Source organism: Lithobates pipiens, unplaced genomic scaffold, assembly GCF_037356315.1.
Source record: "Lithobates pipiens isolate NorthernLeopardFrog02 unplaced genomic scaffold, aLitPip1_a1.2 Scaffold_18, whole genome shotgun sequence".
In the NCBI taxonomy this organism is placed as follows: Eukaryota; Metazoa; Chordata; class Amphibia; order Anura; family Ranidae; genus Lithobates; species Lithobates pipiens.
Genome location: NW_027507758.1, coordinates 388,458,986 through 388,471,240, shown reverse-complemented (window position 1 = coordinate 388,471,240; position 12,255 = coordinate 388,458,986). Strand labels below are relative to the sequence as shown.

At 39.0% G+C, this 12,255-nt stretch overlaps 1 protein-coding gene across 3 annotated transcripts in view; it reads right to left on the bottom strand.

Moving 5' to 3' along the window:
- Window positions 1-12,255, bottom strand: part of MLIP (muscular LMNA interacting protein) — a 415,413-nt gene that overhangs the window by 192,961 nt on the left and 210,197 nt on the right. For all 3 annotated transcript variants that reach the window (XR_013276824.1, XM_077487812.1, XM_077487813.1), the window contains one exon: window positions 8,795-8,866. Coding sequence is in view for 2 of the 3 variants with exons in the window: in XM_077487812.1 (XP_077343938.1) it covers window positions 8,795-8,866 (72 nt within the window). In the remaining variant the exon portion in view is untranslated. The remainder of the gene's footprint in view (window positions 1-8,794; window positions 8,867-12,255) is intronic.

Sequence of the window (12,255 nt, the reverse complement as noted above, 5' to 3'; positions counted from 1 at the left end):
ACTTTACTAGATTGACAATAAAAAAGTGTTACATCTTAAACTGTTTGGAACCATCAGAGTTTAAACATATATCTCTCACCTCTACATGTCTATAAATAGGGGAACCGCTACATGTATACCTCGTTTCTTACTCCTTCTAGTTTGACAATAAAAGAAGTGCTACATCTAGTACATCTAGTTACATCTAGTAAGTGAACACATCTAGTAAGTGAACTTACTAAAGCTTAACATCCACTAGCATGTTCTTTAAGTTTCTACCCCTGTTGGTCACCATTAAGCGAAGTGGGTCCACTATTTGACCCACAATAGGATCCAATTGTAAGACATTCCAAAGCTGAACCTGAAGCTTAAAATTCACTAGCATGTTCTTCAAGTTTCTACCCCTGTTGACCACCATTAAGGGAAGTGAGTCCACTATTTGTCCCAAAATAGGATCCAGTTGTAAGACCTCCCAGAGCTTACTATTTGTAAGCCCTAGTTTTCAAAGAATACCATTGATGAAAACAGTCCAACGCCAAAAAATATATTTTTTCTTTATCAAAACTTAGTGTAAGAAAAATATTTTGTCTATTGTTGTTCAAAAGTATAACAAACTGCAACATGTCATCCACATATCAAAGCCAGAGAGTGGCATGTGCATCAAAGCTCTCAAGGGAGAAGACAAAGATCTCTCAATACCGTAGGTTTAAAAGGCAGGAGCTTGTGTACACACCGCTCCAATGTCAACTCCCTGTATTTTTCCATAATACCATCCATTAAAATTGAAAATAATAAAATTGAAATTATTAATATAGGGTACAATCCATATCACATCCAATGCAAATTTAATATGCTCAAAATTATTTGGTTCAGGGGAGGCTTGGCTGGCTCGCGAGTAGCTTGGCAGCTTGAGCTCACAGCTCCTAGCACAAAAGGAAGACTTTGAGGTAAAGCAAGCCATCGAGTCTGTTAAAATCTGCCTCTATAGCTCCTTACCGGGCCGTGATTTCCCCAAAAAGGAAATCCAGTCACAAGCCTCAAAAACTGGAGGCTTTCTTTGCACAGCCAATGGAGGCGGGAGGCAAGATGGCACTGGTTCAGCGACACAGCAGGCACATTCCTCTCCTCCAGTGTGTGACATGGTACAGTGTGGGAGCTCTGGGAGAAAAACATTTACATCTCCTCAAAGCTCTCCATCTCCCTTTACACCTGTTTCAGGCAGCCCTGGGAAATCTAAACAAAGGCTGAAAGATGCTGGATGCTCAGTAAATGAGGTGAGCCCCTTTAACCTCTCTCCACCTTTAGTGGAAGTGCACAATGAAAGTCAAGATGACAGAGAATGGCTGAGAGCCAAACTGGCAGACTTAGAAGATTGGTCACAATTTAATACATGCCTTACTGCCTGATCTGGACAAAACTGTGGTGGTCATTGATCATATGCATCGCATCCCTAAACCTTCCTTCATTCCTGAAAATCTACCCAGGGAAGTGCTGATGAGAGTCCATTTTTTCATGTCAAGGAGATGTTAATGGACAAAGCCAGATCTCTAGGTAAACTCTCAGCTCCATATGCCTCTATTCAACTGTTTACCGATCTTTCACAGTATACACTGCAGAAGCGGAAGCAATTGAACACCATCACCAAGGCATAAAGTAATCATAGAATTGCCCACTGTTGGTGTCCCACTGATCTGTTAATCACTAAGGATGGCAAATCTCATCTTATCACATCCTTAGATTTTGGGTTACATCTTCTCCAAACATGAAATTAAATTTCTGATGTACTGGCAGGTGGTATCTCGTAAAAGAAAGCACAATGCTCGGTGACTGCTTTCAAATCACGAATGCATTCTGGTAGTCCTACCCCATCCTGGAATGTCTAAAGTGTCAAGTTTGTTATATTTTGTCACAAGTGAACTTTTCTTCTTACCACTGAATGCAGATGGCATTTGCACTTGGCTTCTTAAAGCCTTTTTTTATTCCATACAAGGAATTTTTTTTGTGGTTTATCTTTTTACTCTTTCAACTGTTTTGTTAAGGAGTCGAATTTCATTTTCTCTCTGTGTCTTTTGTTGCCCAACTGCAAGCCTCGATATGTCTGGTATATGCTGTGTTGCCCTACCATAACAATGGGTCTTAAGATCTAGTCTTTGAACCCAAAGGTCTTAAACCACCTAGTGTTCATTGTGGCATGAAGCACTTTACCAGCAAAGTGATGTAATCTGCATCCAGGAGACTCATGCTCCTTATGTATATCAAGCAAATATACCTGCCAAAAAATGAGGGGTTAAGGTAGCTATGAGAGACACTGTGGACTTCCATCTTCATCACTCGGTCCTAGATCCATCAGACCGTTATATCATCTTAATCTGCTCCATGAACAGCACACAATATATCTTGGTAAGTGTGTATGTACCAAATTTGCATCAACTCGCCTTTCTCCAGAAACTACAGACAAAATCTAAATGGCAGCAAGTCCTCTTAATCTTCTGCAGGGACTTCAATTTAGTGCCTGATTATAGTATGGACTCAACAGCTGGGAAAACTTAGCAGTCCATATGCTTACAACCATTTGTATATAAGCACAATCTGTATGACACTTGAAGTTGCCATAATGAGGATGAAAGGGAATACACTTTCCTTTTAGCCTGACACAGTAAATATTCCAGGATTGATTTATTTCTAGTGAATAAGAAACTACTTCTTCAGGTCTCCAAAACCATGATCCATGAAATCACCTGGTCAGACCACGTCCCTTCTAGCTTGGTTCTAGAAGATGGCCCACCTGCAAATATCACTTGCCTATGGCACTCCAATACTGCTTTATTGTAGAACCCAACCTATTGTGCCCTCCTACAACAACACAAATTTTTCAACACAATAGAAACTCAGTACAAAACCCTTTTAGCCTTTTTAGCCCTTTTAGCTCACAAAGCATTTATGCGTGGGACCTTTAGTCAACTGGGATCTCAAAATAAAAAGAGCAAGACACTGCATTTGGATGTGTCAGGGCTGGCCGCTCAGCTGTCGGCTAATTGCCAGCTCCTATCTCTCCACAGTGACTCACTTGTTGATCATATCCTGCTCGTCACTTAAGCCATCCAGCCCAGATGATCTCTGCCTTCACTTTGGTCAACATCACAGAGACTATCTTCTGCGTTCCTGTTAAAGACTTGCTTGGCTGACATTTCTTATGGCTCCAGATCCTGCTTGCTGTTCCACTACGCTGATTTCTGACTTTTGTCTCGGTCTGATTTATGGTTTCTGACAAGGTGCTATTTTGGCAGACATTAAACAAAAGAAAACGCAAAATAAAAATAACCCTTTACCTGCTTTACCATCTTCATTGAGCAAACAAAGACATGAGTTAAGGGCCTTAATGCTTGAATCATTTAAAAAATCGGTTTGAACATTAAAGATAAATTACTATGCCTCTGGTAATAAAGCGAGAAAGATCTTAGCGAGAACATTGAAAGGCCACATTAGCAAGAACAAAATCCCTTTTATACACCACCCAGTATCTAAAAGTTAATTATATGATCCTATAGATCAGGGGTCTCAAACTGGTGGCCCTCCAGCTGTTGTGAAACTACAAGTCCCATCATGCCAGTGGGAGTCATGCTTGTAACTGTCAGCCTTACAATGCCTCATGGGACTTGTAGTTTCGCAACAGCTGGAGGTCAAAAAGTTTGAGATCCCTGCTATAGAGAGTGCTAATGCTTTTAGCAACTATTGAAAGTAGATGGCTCTATCTCCCAACCTTCCCCTGCTACTATACATCAATTCTTATCTAAAATCAACAAACCCAATATCTCCCAATCTCAATTGCAATCCTTAAATACCTCTTTTACATCCCTTGAAATTGCCAAAATTGTTACCCAATTCCCTAGCAACAAATCTCCTGGACCAAGCAGATTTACCAGAGAATATTATAAACAATTTAGCTCCATTTTGTGCAACCATTTGGAGAAGTTATCAGCACTGATCATAACGTTTCCAAAACCTGGTAAGGAACCTATTTTGTCTCAGAATTACCTATCTCCTTGCCAAATTTAGACTTTAAATATTTATGCTAAACTAATCGCAAATCGTATGGTGGATATTTTACCAAATCTTATCCATCCTGAACAATTAGGCTTTACGAAAGGGTAGCAATCCTCTGATGCAACACAATGTTTGCTCAATATTATTCATTATGCAGAGGCCTTTCAGACGCATTCCCTGCTACTCACACTTGATGCTGAGAAGGCGTTCAGCAGATTCCATTGGGAGTACCTGGCGCAACTACTGAGGAAATTTGGTTTTAATGGGTAGATTTACTCTGCTATTATGGTCCTATATTCCTGCCCTTCTGCTATGGTAACACTGTACTATCTAATCATTTTTAATCACCAACAGTACTAGACATGTCCATTGTCCCCTATTATCTTCAATATGATGGAACCACCAGCCACTCATGTACAAACACACCCAGATATTAAAGGTTTCTCCATAGGTGACAGAGAACTTAGGATCAGCCTGTTTGCAGATAATGTCATTTTAATGTTGACTGACCCTGAACAAGCATTGGTGGCAGTATACTCTTCTCTATATTTTGATTAATTTGTTTTTCGTTATTTGGAGTCAATGACTCCAAATAGTTTATATTAGACTCGTGGATAACAGATCCTTCTAAACAACGCATGCGCTTCCTATATCCTTATTCCTGGGTTGACTCTGGTATAGATTATTTGTGGATAACCTTGACTGGATCAGACTTACATTAAAACAAATTATAATTCCTTCTTGGATATGTTAAAGAAAGATCCTTAGCTTCCAATAGCTTACTATGGTCTGGAAGCACCTTGTAACATGGTACTTCTCCCCGAACTTCTTTAGATCGCTACCTATCTTGTTACCGCAGACTTACCTCCACTCCTTGCAAACTAAGATTAATACCTTTATCTGGCAAGGTAAGAAAACAAGATGCATACACAAATAAATTGGCTGGTGGTTTGGGATTTATAGAGCAAATGAAAGTGTGCTGTTGTCCTACCCCAATCACATTATTGAGGTCCTTTAGAAGCTTTTGCCACACTAGGGAATGATTTGTTTTTGTGGTTGCTTAGTTTCTCCATTAAAGAATGCAATACAGGACATCTCTCAACTATGCAAGCATCTTTGAAAACCTGGAGTGTTTCTGAGTGATATGGCGGCCCACGACTCGACCCTGCGGACCTCTCTTCTTCCCTTCCTAGTTTCTTCTCTTCCTATCTTTCCTTTCTTCTCTATCTATTCCTATTATGATTTTGAAACTCTTTCCTACTTAAGAAGCTAATTCCTCTAATAAACCATACCATTAATATGCATTATTGTTATAGTAGTAATTATAGTTGAATATGTCATTTACATTGTATTGAATATATAACTCTGAGCTTCATTACTTCTGTTGTATATTATGTACTTAACCTATTGTCAAATACTCTATTGTATGTTCAATAAAATCTTTTTGACAAGGAAAACCTGGAGAGTACTGCTTTCTTCACTAGCAGGCTATAATTCTAAATATTTATCTTTCCCTAACAAATTCATATGCTTTGTATCCCAGACCTAACAGTGCATACTTGGATCACCAAGTGAATCCATTGGTTGGATGATCTACATAATAAAGGGAAACTGAAAACATTTGCTTCCCTTTAAAAATAATTTCATATGCCCACCTCAGAATATTATAAAAAAATATTCAAATATCTTTGTTTCTTAACCACTTCAGACCCGGAAGGATTTACCCCCTTCCTGACCAGAGCACTTTTTGTGATTCGGCACAGCGTCGCTTTAACTGACAATTGCATAGTTGTGTAAACAAAATTGACGTCTTTTTTCCCCCACAAATAGTGCTTTCCTTTAGTGGTATTTGATCACCCCTGCATTTTTTATTTTTTGCGCTATAAACAAAAAAAGAGCAACAATGGTCTCCCACGACAATATGGTATGACTCAAAACTATAATTTTAAATAAATGGTTGATTAATGATTCTCTATCGATAGTCATTGCCACTGGAAAAGCATGAGGTAAAAATGCAACTTGACTCATTGACTCCTTTTCTTTTCCTGATATTTACTTGTTTCTCATGTACTCATGTTTCTCCTTTTTTAGTGATGTACATCACAAGGTTTTTCTTACTGTAATCTATTTGACATAATCATTATCTACTAGATATACTAACTAATCTGAATTTTGTAATTTGTTAGATATTTTGTCAAGATGGTTACTGATTTGTTCTTTGGTCAAACTGTATTGTATTATTTTCTTATTGAAACAAAAATGATTTGGTTAACACCTCTCCAACTTAACTTTATAGGCTTCCATCCCAGTTAGGGCGCAATTGCATTAATAAAGCTCTCCTTCAATATTTCCCACTTGTAAGTGACAATTTTATATATATAAAAAAAAATATATATATATATATATATATATATATATATATATATATATATATATATATATATATATATATATATATATATATATATATACATATCCAAAAAATATATAAAAAATGAATTTATTCATCAGTTTAGGCCAATATATATTCTACATATTTTTGATAAAAAAATGACATTGGGCGTATATTGTTTGGTTTGCGCAAAACGTATTGTGTCTACAAAATATGGGATAGATTTAGGGAATTTTATTTATTTTTTATTGTTTTTACTAGTAATGGCGGCGATCTGCGATTTTTAAAGGGATTGCAGAGGACAAATCTGACCCAAAATGACACTTTTTTTTAGGGGGGACCAGTGACATTATTACATTGATCAGTGCTATAAAAATGCACTGATCAATGTAAAAATGACACTGGTGGGGAAGGGGTTAACACTAGGGGGTGATCAAGGGGTTACGTGTGTTCCCTAGGTGTGTTTTAACTGTAGGGGGGGTGGGCTGCCTGGAACACGATAGATCCCTGTCATGTCTCCTGTCAGAATGGGGTTCTGCCTTGTTTACAAAGGCAAATTCTCCCTCTGTATAGGCAATTGCGGGTCGCTGGCAGACATTGAGTCCGCCCAACCCACGGGCATGCTCCCACAGCACACAGCAGGCATGAGCATGCATTCACCCTCTAATGCACCTGCACAAGCCCCCATATAGCTATGGCGATTTGCGCAGAAGAGCCAACTTGGCACCGTGTAACAAAGGCGGCTGGTCGGCTAGTGGTTAAGCTTTTACATTTAGCAGGAATTTTGTCACATTTGCTGTATTTGTACTGTATCTGCTAATAATGAATTTAGTGTATTTTAAGCAACAATTTTGTATGATAAACATTTGTGCAAATGCCTTAAAAATCAGTAGCACCTTTTTTTTATTCTACTGCATGTGCTTTCAGAAAATATATGATTTGTTGGGTCTATTACAAACTCTGAAAGCTGTAAGTAAAAAATAAAAACCTCCAGGCTTTTAGAGAAATGTTTCTGTACGTTCGATTTTTCACCATTTTTCAAAAAAGGTGCAAATTTAAAATGTACAAATATTTGTTATTTGTTAACTCAATACAGGTTGAACTGTTATATTTAGTGTCTGATAATAATGATTTTAGTGTATTTTAAGATTAAAAATATTGTTTTAATAAATATTTGTGCTAATCAGTAGCACCCTCTTTTTTATTCTACTGGTACCGTTCTTTCAGAAATATATGGTTTGAGGGGTCTTTTACAAACTCTGAAAACTGTAAGGGAAAAATGAAAACCTCCAGATTGTTAGAGACATTTGTTAATTTACATTTTTGTGTACATTCTATTTTCACCATTACATAAAAGGCGCAATTTAAAATGTAGAAACTAAAAATAAACTGCGCTCGGGAAAAAATATATATTACAAAAATTAAAATAAAGGCTGCAGCTCTAAGTGGGATACACACACTAGAATGGATAATTCTAGTGTACAAAAATGTACAAAATGTACAAATATTTGTAATTTATTAACTTGATACAGGTGAAGATTTTTAATTTAGTAGGAATTTAACAGGAATTTTGTAAAATGTGCTGTGTTTGTATCTGCTAATCATGATTTTAGTGTATTTTTAGCAACAAAAATTGTTTTGATAAACACTTGCACAAATATTGTGGAGCCTTAAAAATCAGTAGCACCTTTTTTTTATTATACAGGTCATGTGATTTCAGAAAATGTATGGTGTGGAGGTTAAAAGTGGAGTGCAGGGCCTGGCAGTGAAAAGAGTAAAACTGATAGATGTCCTCCCACCCTTGTAAATATAATGGACATTATAATAAAAGATATACATGTCTGTAATATAAGTGCTTGAAATAAAGTGAACAAAATAAATTTACAATATTTTGACATATAAAATAAATGTCAATCTAAAGCCTTGTGCACACGATCAGATTGTTGGCAGAGGATTGTCTGTTGATAGATTGTTGTCCTAAAATCTGACCATTAGTGCGCTCCTCTGACAATTGTTGCCCAACTTTCAGCCAACAAATGTTGAATGGCAGGCTAGTAAATTTTCGGCGGACAACGGTCTGTCTGATTTTCATATCGTCAGTACAAAAGTCCATCACACAAAAGTCGAAAGTACAAACACGCATGCTCGGAATCAATGCTCACCAAACACGAAATTAGCAGAAGGGGCCCAAAGGGTAGCACTCAAGAGCTGAAATTCCTCGTAGTGCATCACTAAGTTCGTGTTTATTAGCCGACAATTGTATACTGTTAGTATGCAAGACAAGTTCCTGGCACACACTCTTTTGGCAAGAATCAGATGCTCGGTTGGCCTACAATCGGATCGTGTGTATGAGGCTTAAGACTTGAAGCTCTCACTAACCTTTTGGTCTCGAAGTAATGTATTTGTAGGAATTGCAGCAAAAGACTTGTAACTTGACTTGATCTTGTATGACTAAAAGAAACAAAATGATGTTGGATTATTGCATTGTTTTACCCTGAGTCTTTTTCTTTTATATTGTTTTAAATGTTACTCTGCAATGTGGTTGTTCGTTATTTTCATCATTATTCTAAGGCCGCGTACACACGGGCGGATTGTCTGGCCAACTAAGTTCGTCAGACAATCCGACAGACAGTCCGTTCAAAATTTGCATGAACGGACTTGACCACACACGATGAGCAGACAGTCCGCTGAAAGCTTGCGCAATGACGTGTACGGCACGTACGACGGGACGAAAAATTCGACGTCCAATACACTGCAGTGCAACCTTCGCCGTGTAAATCCTTTGTGAGCATGCGCCAAACTTAGTCTGTCGAACTAGCCTACTCACGAGCAGACTGTCCGCTAAAACCAAGTTTGGACGGACTGTCTTATGGAAATTCCGTAAGACTTTGTTCGTCAGACAATCCGCTGAAAAAGTCAGCTGAAGCCCACACACGAGCGGATTGTCCGCTGAAACACTGTTCAGCGGACTAAGTTGGGCAGACAATCCGCCCGTGTGTACGTGGCCTTAGTCTTAATTTATAAAAAGTATGATATGATAATGTAAAAATAGTTTTCATGTACATAATGAATGTTGGTTCCAGTTAGTCACTTCAATGTAATCTTACTGTATTAAAGGCCAGTAAATATCCCACATCACAAAGTACCATAGCACATTATTATTTAAATGTGTACTAAACAGTTGTTGTTCTTTACTTAATTGACTAGACAGTAGCGATGGGCCAAACACCCCCTGGATCGGTTCGCACCAGAACATACAGGCAAAAAATTAGGCAGAACACATGAACACTGGTAAAGTCTATGGGACACAAACATGAATAATCAAAAGTGCTAGTTTTAAAGGCTTCTATGCAAGTTATTGTCATAAAAAATGTTTGGGGACCCGAGTCCTGGCCCAGGGGACATGCATCAATGCAAAAAAGTTTTAAAAATGGCAATTTTTTCGGGAGCAGTGATTTTAATAATGCTTAAAGTGAAACAATAAAAGTGAAATATTCCTTTTAATTTCATACCTGGGGGGTGTCTATAGTATACATCAACACAAAAAAATAATAAAAAAAATAAAAAGATTTCCACACACCTGTATGAGTTAAACTAAAATTGTTTATTGCCTAAAAATTACATAGAAAAAACACCAATCCCCATGTCCCCCTATAATTTTGGTCAGAAAAAAAAAAAAAAAAAGAGAGAAAAGGGGATTCTCCCCTATGATCCACCCCTGCCCAACAACTAAAAACACACACACTGCATATGTGATGTGAATGGAAAAGACCCCCTCACAAAAGACAGGGAGGGACACATGAATCAAACAGTCTTCAGACCTAATCCCTCCCCTAATATAAAAACACCCCGCTCAAAATCCATACCAGACCGAAGGGTCTGGTATGGATTTTACGGGGAACCCCGCGCCAAAATTGTAAAAAATAGCGTGAGGGTCCCCCCAAAAATCTATACCAGACCCTTATCCAAGCAAGCAACCTGACAGGCCACAGGAGAAGAGGGGGAGATGAGAGAGTGCCCCCCTCCTGAACTGTACCAGGCCACATACCCTCAACATGGGAAGGGTGCTTTGGGGTAGCCCCCAAAGCACCTTGTCCCCATGTTGATGGGGACAAGGGCCTCATCCCCACAACCCTTGCCCCGTGGTTGTGGCAGTCTGTGGGCAGGGGGCTTATCGGAATCTGGAAGCCCCCTTTAACAAGTGGACCCCCAGATCCCACCCCCCTTTTGAAATTGTAACCGGTAAATTGTACCCATACCATTTCACAAAAAAGTGTTAAAATGTTTAAAAAAACATAAGACACACTGTGGGTCAAGTCATTTATTAAAAAAAATAATAATCCCACAAAGTCCATTCATCTTCCTCTCTTGCTCCGCCGATGGAGCAAAAAAGAAAAACAAAACAAAGCCACAACAGACCCGTCTCCATGGGAGGCACCTGCCATATGAACTATCTTCGCTTTGACAGTTCTTATATAATGGTGACATTCCGGATGACCCTGCCCCCTTCGGACATACAGGCACTTCAACATGGCTTTCCTGGGGCTTCAGAGGGGGCGGGGTCACCCTCCCGGTTATGTAAATGTATGACCCCGCCCCCTCTGACACCACTGTGAAGTCATTTGAAAGTCCTTGTGCGTCAGAGGGGGTGGGGTCACCCTGGTACATCACCCTGTGGCCCCCAAATCAATGATGCGTCACACGGCAGGTGCCTCCCATGGAGGTGGGTCGGTCGTGGCATTGTTTTTTTTCTCCTTTTTCAGTCCATTGGCAGAGCAAGAGAAGAATATGAATGGACTTCGTGGGATATTTTTATTTTTTTATTTTTTTAATAAAGGATTTGTCCCAAAGTGTGTCTTGTGTTTTTTTTTTACATTTTGACACTTTATTTGTTACCATTTCAAACAGGGGGGCCGGGATCTGGGGGTACCCTTGTTAAAGGGGGCTTCCAGATTCCAATAAGCCCTCCTGCAGACCCCCACAACCACTGGGCAAGGGTTGTGGGGATGAGGCACTTGTCCCCATCAAAATGGGGACTGCTTTGGGGGGCTACCCATACCAGAACTGAAGGGTCTGATATGGATTTTGAGGGGGACCCCTACGCCATTTTTTCAAACAAATTTGTCTCAAGGTTCCCCTTAATACCCATACCAGACCTGAAGGGCCTGGTATGGAAATTGGGGGGATCCCACTCAATTTTTTTTTAACTTTGGTTCAGGGTTTCCCCTTAATATTCATACCAGATCCAAAGTACCTGGTAATGGACTAGGGGGATCACATGCCATTTTTTCAATGACTTTTATCTGTAGTGCCGGGACCGACAATTCATTATAGCCGCAAGTACTTTTAAATTACTTTTTTTCCCTTAGAAATGTCATTTTGTGCAGGGACTGTTCTAAACACGGGAAAAATGTGCCACTTTACAGGCATACTATAGACACCCCCCAGGTAGAAAATTTAAAGGAATATTTCACTTTTATTCTTTCACTTTAAGCATTATTAAAATCACTGCTCCGGAAAAAATGGCAGTTTTTGTATTGATACATGTCTCCTGGGGCAGGAGCCAGGTCCCCAAGCACTTTTTATGACAATAAATTGCATATAAGCCTTTAAAATGAACACGGTGTTCCGGTGGCTTTCAAATTTGGCCTGAACACCACATATTGTTTGTTGTTCTGCAGAACATCCGAACAACCAAAGAGCTCGCCCATCCCTAGTATACGGCAAGTTTTAACTGTGGTATTCCGCTTTGTAATGTGAGATGCAATGTAGTTATGGGAACAACTTCTTGTACACTGGCCATGTTCCTGAATCATTCAGCTCTTCTTTCTTTTTTTTGT